The sequence below is a fragment of the Macrotis lagotis genome, chromosome 4 (assembly GCF_037893015.1).
Source record: "Macrotis lagotis isolate mMagLag1 chromosome 4, bilby.v1.9.chrom.fasta, whole genome shotgun sequence".
In the NCBI taxonomy this organism is placed as follows: Eukaryota; Metazoa; Chordata; class Mammalia; order Peramelemorphia; family Peramelidae; genus Macrotis; species Macrotis lagotis.
The window spans coordinates 259,854,993-259,871,670 of record NC_133661.1 but is presented as its reverse complement, the minus strand read 5'-3'; the positions used below and the strand labels follow the sequence as shown (position 1 = coordinate 259,871,670).

The 16,678-nt window shown below is 33.1% G+C and overlaps 1 protein-coding gene across 2 annotated transcripts in view; it reads left to right on the top strand.

The window, feature by feature from the left end:
• SLC35F4 (solute carrier family 35 member F4) overlaps nucleotides 1–16,678 on the top strand; it is a 48,497-nt gene that overhangs the window by 2,675 nt on the left and 29,144 nt on the right. The window contains exons 2-3 of one of the 2 annotated variants that reach the window (XM_074235898.1): nucleotides 1,089–1,386; nucleotides 9,803–10,022. In XM_074235898.1, coding sequence (XP_074091999.1) covers nucleotides 1,089–1,386; nucleotides 9,803–10,022 — 518 coding nt within the window. Of the gene's footprint in view, nucleotides 1–1,088; nucleotides 1,387–9,802; nucleotides 10,023–16,678 lie in introns of those variants that run through there. The other variant, XM_074235899.1, reaches the window with a different exon arrangement.

Below are 16,678 nucleotides of genomic sequence, written 5' to 3'. Positions count from 1 at the left end.
ATTATAAGGAATGACTCTCTAGAAAGGGAAATGTAGATATACTGGAAAATGTATGTGTTATAGAAAGAAAATCTTTAATAAAATTTAAAATATAACCAAAAAGCTGACTAACAGCTCCAATTTTGTTCACAGAAACCCATAAAATTATCTCTCTCTATTAAATATGTGTAATGGTTGAGATAAGTACTGTTGGGTAGAATTCCTAACCCAATGAAATCAAAGAACTTTGAAATATTATTATCAATTTTAAGATTTATGGAGAACTTTATCTCAACCTTGTGAAATAGGTTAGTGTATATATTATACATGCATTACAAAATAGGAAACAAGTTTTGAGATGAGGTTGATTTCATCATGGTTACTTATCTAGTAAAAGATATTTTATAGTCATTATTGACTGCTAGCTGCTAAGAAATACTTTCTTTCTAAATTTTCTAAACTTTCTAAAATGCAAATATATTTATGGAATAAGGGGTTTAGATTTTAATGTATATTGTATTTTTAGATGGTTAACAGAATTAGTCTAAGCAAAAGTTGCATCTTACTTTGCCTTGAAAAAGAGGTTTAGAAAAGTATACTTGTAGCTACCCCAAAAAATTTGGGTTCACATGAAAACATTTTGATCTTGGGGACTTGACCCTAGAAGTATTTTTCTAATTTTGCTACTGATCAGACTAAAACTCTAGGGAAATGCCTACAATAAAGCTTAGGTATGGCTTATTTCTAGGGTTTTCCCCAAAGTGGATATCAGGTCATTATATCTTATATAGACACTCAAAATACAATTAAGCACCAAATATGATACAATTCTTATTTCCTTCACCACAAAAATGAATGAAACAAAGATTTCACTGAACCCTTTTTTCTCATCCTTCTCATAGAAGCCAAATACAGAAAACACAAATTTCTCTTTAATATTACACTCTTTGATTTTCAGCTTTAGCAAATCTTTGGTAAGATAGCAAAGGAATATCTGTTTACACTTAAAAGACTGTTTCTGATCAATTGAAGGAATATTTAGGAAATGAAACATCTTAATAATACTTTTGAATGAATGTGATGCATGTGTGTTTCATCTCCCTTTTCAGGAGATGAGGGGACGCAGATCCACCCAGACAGCAACAGTCAAGAAAACAGAGTCAAGACTCGCTGCCAGTCATGTGCATCTCTCTTTCTCAAAGTCGTCTGGGGATTCTTGATTATTTTGTCAGTCTCGTCCTCTTGGGTTGGAACCACACAGATTGTAAAGATCACATATAAGAACTTCTATTGCCCATTTTTCATGACTTGGTTTTCAACAAACTGGAACATTATGTTTTTCCCAGTCTATTATTCTGGGCATCTGGCTACTGCTCAAGAAAAGCAGTCTCCAATTAAAAAATTCAGGTAAGTTTCATTGTAATGGAGTGTCATTAAATAATTTATTATCTTAATTGAGATGCCAGAAAAACAGCCAGATCTGGTCAGGAAAGCCCAAGTTTGAGTTCTGCCTTTGACATGTATTGACTGAGACACTGAACAAATCATATAAAGTCATGCCTCTCTGTGCCCTAGACAACTCTCAAATACCATTAATAGGAAAAACAAAAACATTTTGTTGAGTTAAATATGGTCAAGAACTTTGGAAATGAGTACTGCTAGCAGAATTTAGCTCAAACTCTTGACCTTTTGGTCCATAAACATAAAAGCATCCAATGGTTCTTATTCTCTTTTACTAAAATGGGAATTCTGTACATATGAGTCCTATTCTGCTAGCTAAATGTAGGTATGTATATGTTGTTTGAATAAGAAAGACAGAAACAGAGAGAAAGAGACAGAGACATAGAGAGAGACACACAGAGAGAGAGAGAGAGAGAGAGAGAGAGAGAGAGAGAGAGAGAGAAGAGATAAAGAACACTTTGTCTATTCAGTAACCTCCTGGCTGGATTAGCCCTGAGTTTGTGAGGACTAATGTTTATTATGTCAATTGCATATGTGGTCTCCTCAGAACTCCACTTAGGGAACCTGAGCTAAAGAAATGATCAAAATTCAATATCTCAACAAGGAGAAACCCAGAGTTGTAGAATGACCCAGCTAATAGCACAGTGGAAATGATGATTGTAATCAAGATATAAGAACATTCTATGCTTTCCTAGTACTTTACTGATTTTAGTAGAATGACTTGGAATATAACTTTATCCTTCCAGTATTTAGTGCCAAGGAAGAAACTGATTATTAAAAACTGAGTCATCCAAAATTCTTTTTAAAAACTGTCAAAAAAGAGTCTAATATACAGTGTTTCCTGTCTATTAACTTTTGAGAATACCTCACAGATTCAGATTAGTTTAGAATGTCTATTATAAAGACTTAAATGATCACAAAAAAGTAAATATGAACTCACTAATAAAACCTTTGCAATTAAAATTGTTAAGTGGTTGCTAAAGATTATTTTTATTCAGCTTCCACCAAAATAAACACAGCCTTAGGGTATATATTTTATGACTATGCTTAATATAGAAATTATAAGAAAATTTATAAATACCATATGGTTAAACTGGAAATGTTAATATTTTGTTTTTGCCTAGATCTACAAATAATTTTAATGCATCCATGTGTGCATGCGTTTGTATATGTATTCCTACATTAAAGTTTCTATAGTTTAGTAGTACAAGCAATTTACCAAAAATAAAAGTCTGTGAAGTGCTTCCAAAATATCACAAAGCAAATAAAGTCAATTTTGTTTGAAATTATCAACTTACCAAAAAAAAGATTTGTATTGCTTGCTTTTGACTGTTAATGATACTTTGGGAGCAAATTTCATTTCCCTCACCTGTCATGTTTCTGATTAACTAGTAACTTCCTTAAACTTGTGATGTGACTAAACAAATTCACCTGTGAGTTTTGTGGGAATGAATTTTTAGTGTGCTTGTAATCAAATCAAGGACATGCTATGAAGAGATTATTCTCCAAGGGTTCCTCTTCACATGTAAGACAAATGTAATTAGAACATTCCAAAAGCTTTGATTTCTCCTCTCTCTACTCTCATAAATGTCACTTACCCAGAAGAGAAGTTGAATTCTGACTTCTTTTACTTGCTACTATTTCAACGAATAAGAACTTGAGCATTAGATTTCCAGTCTGAGACAGTGGGGATAGAATTATTGCCAGCACTTCACTTTCTGAATTTGCTTTTTCTTTCCCTACAGTTTATCTGTTTGGAAATGATCTTTATTACTCAGTCAGGTTTACAATTTATTTATGTCATGAAATAAAAATCACTTTCTTTGTTTTTTGAAAGGAAAAATTGTTCAAAGATTTAAAAAGAACATTAGGTAGACAAACTAAGGAACACTTCTTATTTAGGAATCAGTTCCCATCTCTTAATCAATAAACATTAAGTACCAACAATAAGGGAGCCAAGATGGTGGATTGGGGCAACCATTCATCGTAATTCTCCCAGTCTTCCTTTAAAACAACTCTAAATTAACAACTAAAATCAAGTTTTGGAGCAGTATAGCCAAGAAAAAGTTGGTTCCATTTTTTTATTGGCCTTAAAAAACTTAAGAGGACAGAAGAAGAATTCTGTATTGCTGGGATGGTGGTCTGTCCAGGGCTGAAGCAGCTTTAAGAGCTCTCAGCATAGAGGTGGTGAGGGGGTCAGACAACTGCTAAGAAAAAAAGATTACAAGGAACCTTTTGCTGACTCTGGGTAAAGCTAGCACTGATTAGTAACACTGTGACCAATATGCAATTTGGGGTCCCTGTTCCAGAGTGGAAAGAAATACTGGTGATTGGTCACAAGGGAGCAGAGTCCCTGGTCAGAATTCCAATGCAGAGAGGAGTTCTAATACGTGCACCAGAGGATGACCAGAGGTCTTTACTTAATAAGACCAGAGTACAGACCAGGAAAGCAGGATCACATTGCTTTGGAAACTCCAAGAACTTACAGACATAACTTTGAAAACAGCAACATGAAAGAGCCTAAAGTTTGGAACTATGCCTGCTCACTCTCAGGTGAGCACAGTCCAACATTAACATAAAGTTAAAAGTAAATGAAAATAGTCTGAAAAAATGAGTAAACAATAATAAAACAAAACAAAGAATTTGACTTATAAGAAGGCTACCAGGGTGTCAGGAAAGACTAAGATATAAATTTAGAAGAAGAAAAATTTGTGGAAATAACTACCAAAAAAAAATCAAAGAAAAACCCTAATTGAATCTCAGAACAACAAAAGTTCCTGGAAAGAGATAAAATACAGGAAAAATTGAGAAAAGAATAAGTGTGATACAAGAAAATCATGAAAAAAATAATGGTCAGCTTGATAAAAGAGGCACAGAAAGTACTGAAGAAAATAATAACTTAAGAAACAAAATTGGTCTAGTATTATAAGGACACAAAAATTCATTGAAGGAAAAATTTTTAAAAAGCAGAATAGATCAAAATCCATTGAAGAAAAGATTACTTAGAAAATTAAAATTGGGCAAGTGGAAGCTAATGACTTAATGGGACTTCAGGAGACAATAAAACAAAGTCAAAAGATAATGAATAAAGGAAAATGCAAACTACCCATTGGAAAAATATATCAAGAAGAATTATTGGAGGACTACATTGGTTTTTAGTATAATTTAATATTAATCAGAGTAATTCTTTTGTACATGGAATACTAGCAGTATGACTCAGACCCCATCTCCCATCTGTCAAAGATGTGGCAGGGGTAGGGCATTGTTGCTATTTACAATTTAATGTTTTGTACTTCACTGAATTGTGAACTTTATCTAGAGTGTATGGAAATCATCTCATTAAATCAGTTGTTTAAAATGGTGTTCAGTGACTTAGGAGAAGTCTGTCTTTAGGGAGGTCATCCCTTTCTTAAAATGCCCATGTGAGCATCCAACCAAAGTCATGCCCATGTTTCTTTTGGTTGAATGGTCAAGGAAGCAGTGGGTGGAGTGGTTATGTCACTGCCCCCACTCCTACCTTCTGTGCTCAAAATCAGTCCTTGTCCCCGAGTGGTTAAAAAATTATGTTGATATCTGTGTGGCCTTGGGCAAGCCACTTAACCCCATTTGCCTTGCAAAAACCTAAAAAAAATAAAAAAATAAAAAAATATTAAAAATTATGTTGAGACCAGAACATCATCTGTTTGACTTCCAAAGAGCTTGCTGCCATCTTTCATCTAGCGCAACTCTGCCTAGCTTGTTTACCTCTAGTTTGTGGCTATTCTGCATTTGTAATAAATTTTTCTACCAAAAAATAAAAGAATTATTGGCTACATGAAGTTCATGATAAAAGAAAGAGCCTAGAAATCATATTTAAAGAAATTATAAAGGAAAACTACCTTGCTATCTTAGATCCAGAAGGTAAAATTAAAACTGAAGAAATCCACTTATCACCTCCTGAAAGACATCCCAAAATGAAAACATCCAGGAATATTACAGGCAACTTTCAGAGTTCCCAGGTTAAGGAGATAATACTTTAGGTAACCAGAAAGTAACAATTAAGAAACATGGAGCCACTGTCAAAATTACATGAGACTAAGAATCTTCTATGCTAAAGGAATGGAAAATATGATATTCCAGAAGGCAAAGAAGCTAAAATAAAAATCACCTACTCAGCAAAATTGAGTGTAATCCTTGAGGGGCAAACTAGATATTTATTGAAATAGAGGACTTTCAAGCATTCCTGATTAAAAGACCAGAGGTGAAAAGAAAATTTGATTTTTAAACAGTAGACTCAAGAGAAGCTTTAAAAGGTAAACTTGAAAGAGTAATCTTAAGCTACTAAATAAACTGTTGGCATTCCTTTAGAAGATAATAAAGGTATTTCCTAAGAACTTTATCATTATTAAGGCAGTTAGAATTTATACAAACAGAAGGCATAGGTGTGAGCTGATTTTGATGGAATGATCGTCCCCAAGACAATGAAAGGAGGGGAAAAGAGGGATAAACTGGGAGAAGAATATGGAAAATTTTCTCATTTAAAAGAGACACCCAAGGAAAAACTTTTAAAGTAAGGAAGAAAATGACAGAATGGCAGGCAAGACTTGAAACTCATTCTCATCAGAATTGGTTCAAAGAAGGAAGAAAAATACACAAATGCACATTAACAGCAATTGTAGTAATGATGACCAACAGTGAAAGACTTGACTGCTCTGATGAATACAATGATTCAAGACTTTTCAAAGGCTTTATAATGAAAGTAATTCTAGCTACTTCCAAAGAGAGAACTGATGAACTCTGAATACAAGTAGAAATATAATTTTCTCACTTTGTTTTTCTTGCATTTTTAAAAAAATGACTAATATGACAATGTTTTATTTTATTTCATATGTATAACTGATATTATATTGCTTGCCTTCAGTGAGTAGGAAGGAGAGAATTAGAAATTCAAAATTTAAAATAAGAATATTTTAAAAAATTGAGAAAAGGAAAGGGGAAAAACATTTACTTTATGGTTAAGCAGACATTATTAAGTCAGACAGATAAAAGGGAAAAAACAAAATACACACACACTCTTTATATATATATATATATGCATAAATATATATATATATTTGCATAAATTTACACACACATATAATGGGCAGCAAAATGGTGCAGTGGCTAGAGATCTGGGCCTGAAGTCATTTTTCTGAATTGAAATCTGGTTTCTGCCCCTAATAGCTGTGTGATCCTGGACAAGACTCTTTTTTTTTAGGTTTTTTTGCAAGGCAAATGGGGTTAAGTGGCTTGCCCAAGACCACATGGCTAGGTACTTATTAAGTGGCTGAGACCAGATTTGAACCCAGGTACTCCTGACTCCAGGGCTGGTGCTTTATCCACTATGCCACCTAGCCGCTCCTCTGGACAAGACTCTTAACTCTATTTGTCTTAGTTTCCTCATCTGTAAAATGAACTAGAGAAGGAAATGGCAAAAACACTCTAGTATGTCTGCCAAGGGGACCCCAAGTGGAGTCACAAAGATTCAATTACAATGAAAACAACTGAACAATTACATATACATATATGTGTGTGTGTATATATATATGTATACACACACACACACACACATATATGTATATATATATATATATATATATATATATATATATATATGCACAAAAGAACAAGAAGAAGAAAAGCCCTTTAACGTTAAGGTCCAAAGTGTCAGGATTTCTTTAGAACCTAATCATAAAATGCAAATTGAAGCAAGAACATGAAATTAAATGTTATCTAAGATTCATTTAGATTTCTGATGTTCATTTAATATCTAGAGAATTCAGTTTTATCAGATTTTGACAGTATGGTAGGAAAAACAAAAATTTCATTTTATCAATTTTAAGGAAAATTTTTATAGATTTTTTGGAATTATTAAGGATGGTAATGACAGATTATCTGGAATTATGAGACAATTGTTTCAGGTATGCCTACATTCTATGTCATAGTCCAACTCTCTTTTCCTATGTATTTACTCATCTTGGCTTGATATTCTGATGCTTCTTTCCCAGGAATGGCTTGTTTTATTTGAATCTTTATTTTAAAAAATCCATTTAATTTATGAAATACATTTTAATAATGCTTAAGTATCAAAAATCTTAAAGTGCTATAGCTTTTTCAGATCTGAAATAACAGTGATTAAAATAAAGAAGAAAAAATAAAGGAAAAACTGCTGAATAATATTGCCTCAGTCAACGAATCACTTGGGCTTTCTTCTTCTATCTTTTCCTTGCTGGGTGACATGGGGTGAATCTCTTCTTTTAGATACAAGTCCTTCTTTTCCTATATTGAATCTGAAGGAATAGCAGGTCCACACAAATTAACAATCTAACAAAGGACTTGCATATTACTTATCAATATAAGATGGAATATCAGGTAAGATATAAGAATGGGCTATCATTGCCACCACCTAGACCTATAAGATTTTCCTATATTTGGAAAGGAATGTTTAAAAATAAAAGCACTTTTGTGATAGGTATTAAGTGATCTTCTATGTGACTCTAGGAGTTATGGTGACTCTACCTAGTAGGAAGATAAACAATGCAAGAGTATTCATACAAAACAATCAATTTTTTTAAAGTATAAGTATCAGTGTAAGAAGGATTCCTAAAGCTTTATCCAAGTCCTGTTTGTGAGTTCTGATTCTTACCTCAGGCTATTAAATTCTGTGGGGAAACATCAATTTTACCTCTGTGTAAATGTGTATGCTTTTGTGTGTTTGTTTCTATTTAGAAAACTTCTGAACCTTTGGATTTGACTGAATTCTGCATTGAAGTTTTCTCCTCCTCAAGTCAAAATTTATCTTTAGAATTCATAGTTTGGTTCTAAGAATATACTTCCAAAGAAAATGAAGTGTAATGAATTTCTTCATACAAATTTAATCTTCCCCCAATAGTTCACTGGAACTACAAACATGTCTCTCTTTTGAAGCTAACAAGAGGATAGGATTTTGGGGTGTAGGGTTATGTGTTTAAGTAAGAGTGAAGATAGAGGGATGAAAAGAGATTTTTACAATGGAATTTAATAGTTCAAGGCAATATGACTTTCAGATGAACTTTATGTTAATGGACATTCTTTTGTCTAAAAATACTGTGTATGGATTATTTAATCATTCCTTGACATTTCCCTTTGTGGTAAAACAGAACATACATACATACATATATATATATATATATATATATACATATATATGCATATATGTATAAACTAGAATACACATACCTATCTATTGATCTATCAATCTATAAAATCTTCCTGTTGATACAGTTGCTAGAGTAGTAACTAACTTAATGTGAAAATAATCTTATCTTAGAAAATAATCCTATTATTATAGGTGAATTTGTAAGTGTAAACTGCTCAAATGCTTTGACCTCAGTAAAATTGTCTTCTAACTTGACTCTCTCAGTTTATGGAAGCTATATTTATGTGCATACCAGTTTTAAAATTTTGAAGGAATTGGCTAATAAGCATAGTGAAATTTCACTTCGAGTATTAGGTCAATTAGAAATCAGGCAAACAGAACATTTAACTAAATTGCCTTTATAAAATAACACAAAATTCACTCATTTATTCAAAAATATCCTTAGTGATATTCAATATTTTTGTCAATTTTTATTTTTCTCATTTGTCTATTTCTATGATGACCTATGTCTAAAATAAATAACTAGACTTTACCATCTACCAAGAAAAGGTTTCTCAGTTCTGATGGCATACCCACTCCCCACAATCCCTCCTCCCCATCCTAAACATGTAAGGAAAGATTAGTGTCCTAAGATTATAAAGCCTCTTTCTGTCTGTGTTTGTGTTTGTGTGTGTGTGTGTGTGTGTGTGTGATATATTGGCAGTGATGATAGTTTTCATCAATTATTTATTTTATCTGTAACCTAAACATGCATTAAATGATCCAAAAAAATCAAGATTTTGTTCAAATTTTCCCTTTGCACTATTACTTGAGCATAGAAAAAAGAAAAGCCTCCTCCAATCATCCCAATTGCCCAAAAAAACCTAAGAAATTACCAGTTTCCATAATTATCTGACCTGCTTTGATATGGTACTAGGCAACTCCTATAGTTAATGTTGAATGGCTGCTCCTCCTAACTAGGAATAGACAGTGGTGGGTCTATACCTTAGAAAATCTAATGAACTTTTTAATAATGAAAGCTTCTGAATTATTTGTGACCTGCAGAATGGAAAATTGGGTGAAACACACTTCCAAGATAAATGATTGTTTGTGCATGCATGTGTTTTTCCCCCAGAGGATTTTGTCATGAATGTTATTTTGTGATTCCATATTCAAGGAAACATGAAGGAAAATTCTATTTGAGTATTAACCTCTTTTCTCTCCTAGGGAATGCAGTCGGATTTTTGGGGAAGACGGTTTGACGTTGAAGCTCTTTCTTAAAAGGACTGCTCCCTTTTCTATCCTATGGACTTTGACTAATTACCTGTATTTACTGGCTTTAAAGAAACTGACCGCCACAGATGTCTCTGCCCTGTTCTGTTGTAACAAAGCATTTGTCTTCTTACTTTCTTGGATTGTTCTGAAAGACAGGTTCATGGGAGTAAGGGTAATGAAATATGTGATTTTAAAATATCCTAACTTTTCTTAAATGTGCATCTATAATATCATAAGTTTGCAGATTTGGGGCCCAAAGAATTATTAAAGGTTGCCTGGTCTTAATTACTTCATTTTACAGATGAAGAGTTGAAGTTCAAATTGGCCAAGTGACTTCTAGTGCTTAGGGTAGTTCTTGGGGAATAGAAGTTGCTTAATAAATGTTTATCGACTTGAATCACATTGTTAATAAGTCAGAGAGGAAGATTTGAACTCAGGGCCTCTTTTTCCAATACCAGTGTTCTTTCTGCTGCCTCCCTCACTCTGCCTCTTATTCTGGTCTATATTTTTTATGAAAACAAAATCTGTATTTGAAGACGCCTTAGGGATCTCACACCTTACAATGTGAACTGAGGCAAACAAGATATACAATTTCCACCAAGAACTTAGTTGCATGATTTCAATAAATCTTCTCTTTTCCTCCTTTCATCCCTACCATCTTAAAATGTTCTGGCATTTGCTTTCAAATCAACCACCCTCTTCTTATCCTAAATAGATTACCAAATAGTCATTTTTTAAAAAAAAGTTTTTCAATGATCTATTTCCATTATTTGTTTTAAAAGGGTCTTAACTATATTTCAGATTACTTTTTGTTTTTTTGAAGTTATATATCAAAGAGCAATTCTTCCATCATCCACTTGGAAATGAAGTAAATTAAAGTTCATTAATATGAATATGAATATAAGCAGATAAGGGTACAAGTAAATACACATGAATATTAAAAATTGTTGTACTTCTGGTATAAGTAATGAAAATAAGATTAAAAAGAAACAATTTATGCTTAAAAATCCAATAAGCCCTTAATTAAAGTTATAAAGACTTCCCTAATTCATTTCTGACAGTATGAAGTGACTTACCTAGGGAAACACAGCTAGTAAGTGTTTGAGATGAATCTTCCAGACTTCAGCCCTGCCCTTTATCCACTGTGCTCTTCAGTTACTGAACCATTCAGGCCTCTAATCTTGTGTTACTACCCTAAAAAATTAGATTCCTTCAATATAGGAACGAATGTAGGGTGGATAGAGAGAAGCTCTACCTTTGTACCATTCAAATAACTCATGGCAGTAGTGGAAGGCAAAGTGCAGGCTTTCTGTTCCCCTTGTACTATGGCTCAGTACTTTCTTTGTCTAGCTATATGATCACATCCATCCATCCCTTTTATTGTAGACTCTGCTTTTGTCCATGAACTGCCCATTCTCTTTCTCTCTAAGTCTAACTTCTCAAATTCTCAAGAAAATTCACTCTCCCACCCCCAAACCCAGTGAGTTGTTACTCCTCTGCTTAAAAGGCAAGTCCTCAAACTCTTTAGGAATGATTCTATCTAGAAAATTAGAGTGGGGAACTCATAATATTCATTCTGAAGGCACATGCCCAGGAATTCCTCAGGATGCATGGAATTTCTGACTAAGATTCTGCATCACTATCTCTCCATAACTGAGGTCAGGGACTCCTTACCACATATGCTTCTGATTTCTTGGAAGTTCAACTACTCTCAGTCTCTGGGGTGGGAGAATTAATTGGTAGTGTTGATGATTGAGCATCACTCCCCCTGAACTGGCAGTCCCTGGGGCCAAAATCTTTTATCAGATCTCCTTTCTCTGGACTACAATTATCTTTATAATTCTCCAAAAAGACAATCAGATATGCAACTTCCTAATGATAGGCCCAGGTTAAAAAGAGTAACTCAGATCTTCACCTGCTGGTCAAATAATTCTCAGTCATCTGTATTCAAACACCCACTGTCAATGAGTTGTAAATTTTGAGTATACAGACTCAAGAAATGGCTTTTAATCTTTGAAAGAAGGGAGCAATGGTCATCACAATACTCTATAGAGAGAAATGTGAGATCTCAAACAAAGGTAACTTTATTAAATTGATCAAGGAACTGCTCAATCTTCTGGGGGATTGGGTTGGAATAAGTACTTTCTGAATAATAAAATGTTAGTTGGAAAAAAACTGAGACCTCAATCTTTACCTGAATGAGAATTTTTATAATAGACATGGAAAATAGTCATTTAATCTCTACTTGTAATCCCCTGGTAAAGGGGACCCCACTGTCTCTTGGGATAGTCAAACTGCTCTAATTATTGGATTGTTATGGCATTCAGTATATTTATTAGTTTATTATAGAATTTTTTATATCAACCATAAATTTACCTTTTTGCAACTACTACCCCCTTGTTCCTAGTTCTGTCTCCTAGAAACCAAACACAATGACTCATTGAGTTTAGCACTGAGAATAGTATCACAAAGACCCGAGTTTAAATCCAGCCTTAGATACTAGCTGAGTGATCCTGTAGGTCACCTAACATCTTTGCCTCAGAATAGCACTTATCTCCCAGGATTTTTGTGAGATAATGATGAAAAACTAATTTTAAAACACTTGGCACATTGTCAGCACTATGAAATATCAGCTACTATTATTAAATCCTTTTCTACATGACAAATCTTCAAATGGAAAGAAATAAACATGGACAAGATATTGTTAAGCACTTTATGAATATTATCTATTTTGAGATATGAATACTAAAAAACAGCTATTAGGACACTGTGAAAAGGTCCTATATTTGGTGTTTAGTACTTGTGATTGAATCCTGACTTTGACTGATTGACCTGGGCTAAGTCATTCAATCTCAATGGGTCTTGTTTTTTCAAGGAAGTAAAATGGGAAGGAGAGGGTTGGGCTAGATAAACTTAAAAGTCCCTTCTATTTTTAAATTTAATCATATCCACCTTATACATTCTGTTTTCCAGGTTAAATATCTAGATCGATCTTTGCAGGTGATACTAAATAAGTGTCAAATGCTCTTGATAGAAAAGCATTAATCCCAGAGAACAATTATGTAAATTAATTTCCTAGGAAAAGAGAAAAAGATTCATAAAAATGTTTTTAGTAGGTAATTTTAGAATTAGGACCCAAATGAAACTAGGCGGGAGTCATTTGCACACTTAGTTGTAAAATATATTCTGACTGCTCTTCTCACCAGTGAATCTTAACCAGAGGCAAGTTGGTCCCATGTAGTCATAATGATGTCTTTATTTCCTTACTATAGAAAATTGTAAGGGAGTAAGAGAAGTATAAGGAGCTTTATGGGTGTTCCCATCATGGTCAAAAGGATGATTTATATTCCAGAATATAAACCATTAGATTTCTCCATGAGAAAATCTCTGTTGTTGTAGCAATGGAGATTATTTTTTTCTATTATTTGCAGGTCATATTTATTTATGATCCTCCAGATAAAAATAATTGCACACACACAATTAAGCAGCGTGGTATAGGGCAATGAATGAAATCTGAGGCTATGGATGTGAGCCTCAATTTTGCTACTTTTTAGTTTGTGTGATTTTGGCCAAGTCACTTAACCTTTCTAGTACTTGGTTTTTAGATAACAAGGTATTGAGAATTAATGACAGACTTGCTTATAGAAGTCAGATATTTTCCTACTTATCCATCAGAAATTGCTTCATTTCTTTCTGTGAATATTAAATAGTGTCATATTTCAGAAAAATGTCAAAGTGAGATTTAATGATGCTCATAATCAGGCCATGGTATATGAGAAGTTTCAAAACACATTCAGCATTTTGTCTTTTGACAGCATCAGCATTTCTTTTCCTGTGGAGACCTGAGAACATGTATAATTAGGTCATTTGAGAAATTAAAAGAGAAATACAGTACCAACAACATAAATACATCTATTACTTGTCTCCTGCATCTATAAATAATCTCAAAGCATAGCTCCTCCAAAATCCATCCAGTTAGAATGCTTTCTTTCAGCTACTGGATTTGCCTTCAGACATTTGGCTGAAAAGTGTATTTTTGGTTCAATCTACAGCTCCAGTTGTTGAGAAACAGATGGCTAGTCATTATCCTCATTTGTTTAGTTCCAAGGGGTCCAAGAAAGATGGTCAGACCCACCTGTATATTTTTAATGCCAAAGCAGACTCATGGGCAGAACTGGGTGGGGTTGTTGCTATGAAAGTAGTGGTAAGCATAAATTTCATATAATAATGCAGTTGGTCAGAAAGCAATGCTCAAAATAAATCATAAAAGTTATAGTGATTAGGTTATTGACACCAAGTATGAAATATAAGCTCAACAACTCAGAGAAAATAAAGTATGACACATTTAGTTTTCTGTTATGAAAAGTAAATCACTTTAACCATACTCATGAATAGTTTTCATATTCAAAGAGTAGTTTTGAATAGTAATTGCAGGTAATTTAGAAAGTTTCATGAAAATTAACAACCTTCATGAAAATTCAAATTTGAGAAATATTTCTTAAGTACTTGCTATATACCATATGTGTTATATACCTTAACTGGAATTTTTCAAATTCATAGTGACCAGAGGTTACAACTTAATAAAATATTGATCTCTAAGATGAATAGACTTCTGTTTCATATTCTGTTGCCTATTCCACTTTGCTGGAAACTGGTTTTAAAATTTCTTTCTTACAGATCTATTGACTCTTCCTAAACCCTAAATGTTTGAGAAAAATTTTCTTCTGGCATCCAAAATATGTCCTTTTTCCACATGAGGAAATAATTTATAGATGGTAGTAGCAGTAACAGTAGCAGTAGCAGTAGTAGTAGTAGTAGCAGTAGCAGCAGTAGTAATAGTAGTAGTAGTAGTAGTAGTAGTAGTGGTAGTAGTAGTAGTAGTGATGATAGTAGTAGTAGCAGCAGCAGTAGTAGTAGTAGTAGTAGTAGTAGTAGTAGTAGTAGTAGTAGTGGTAGTGGTGGTGGTGCTTTTATTTAATGGTTTAAGGTTTACAAAGGACTTTACAAATATCTCATTTGATCCTTACAAAAATTCTGAGAAGTTCTATTATTATTTAACCCCATTACAAATGAGGACGATGAGACAGAGATTAAGTCTCTGAGGCCAAATTTGAACCCAAATTCTTCTGACTCCAGGTCCAACACTTTATCTACTGTATTATCTTAAAGAATGTTTATATATATATATATATATATATATATATATATATATATATATATATATATATATATATTCAGGTCATGATCCATATATTTTCTAGTCACATAAGGGTTCAAGAATCATTATACAAAATACAATTATTTAATATTGGCTCTAGGTGAGATATGGAAGAACTCAGAGTTTTACATGGACTTTACTGAGTTTTTCAGTTTAACCTATTTTTCATAATTATCCTATATTTCAATGGATGAATACATCACATTCCAGAGTGATGCAAGCTGGATTTCAGGGGAAAAAAAGTATTTTTTTGATTTCAGTTATTTAATTTCAACTGGAGACTTGGAATTATCTCTTCTTTTCTTGTTTATTTTTAATTGGATAGTTGACTAGACATGTGATATCATTAGTGTGGGTTCTACCTCTACTTCTGCAAATTGGAATCCTGTCATATCTTCCCATCCCATGTGATTTGTGTCCACATCTTTTTTTGATACTTCATAGAATATCTTTATTTGCTGAAGAATTTTAAAATTTCTATCCATCTATCTTGATTGTATCATTTAGTATAAAACAATCACATCTATCACCTCTAACCCTCACTCTTCTACTGACACATTTTTTTCTAATTATATATTTATCTTTGATGATGCCATTTGTGTACATTCTTGAATATCAATCATCATTGGTAATATGCTGAAATCTGTCAACAAGTACCCCTGCTTTAATATTGGTCTGTAAGTTTGATCTTTCTAATATTTTTGTGTTTTATGATTTGAAGTCATAGTTTATGACTAAGATTACAGCAAAATCTATAAGATGATCTTTTGTACTATAACAAAGACTCAAAGCCTATTTGAATAAGACCATCCTTACTGATGGAGATTGATTTCTTGTTGTTCCAAGTGCCTATTGGCATTTCTAAGTCAGAGGTAATGAGAGCTTGAAAGAAACAAGATTCTAGTCTTTTGGCTTTCAGTCTCAAGAGAATTGACTTGTTGTTTGAGATTCTCTTCAGAGAGAAGTCCCTGAAGGGAGAGTAATACTATGAAGAAGTTAAAAGTAACCTCAATCATGCCTCTATCCCGAGAAACAGTGCCCCTATACCCATGAAGTAGCATCAAGGACCTTAGAATACTTGAAAACACAGTATTTTCCTGCTAATAATAAAAAAGCTTAGCATTCACATATTACTTTAAGGTTTGCAAAGTGTTTACAAATATTATTCCATCTTATCCTTGCAATAACCCCCCCCCCAATTTATATTTGATATATCTAAGACAAGGAGTGACTTGTCCATTGTCACAAAGTTAGTAAGTGTCTGAGGCCAGATTTAAATTCAACTTTTTATTCTGGGTCATTGCTCTATTCACCATACCACACCGTTTGTTAATTCCTTTCTCTTACTCAACTTTGAGCACAGCTCATTATCAATTGTTAACAGTGTCTGTTCAAGTATACTGGTGGATTCAATGGGTTGTCTGACCAATTTCATATCATAATTAGAAAATATGCATTTTTATCAACTTTAGTTTTTCAGAAAAGATGCTCAAATTGATCTCTTTTGAATAGCTATAGATTTCACTGAGGAGACTTTGGTTTTCCAGGAAATTATTTTTTTCAAATTTTTATTTAAGGCAATGGGGTTAAGTGACTTACCCAAGGTCACA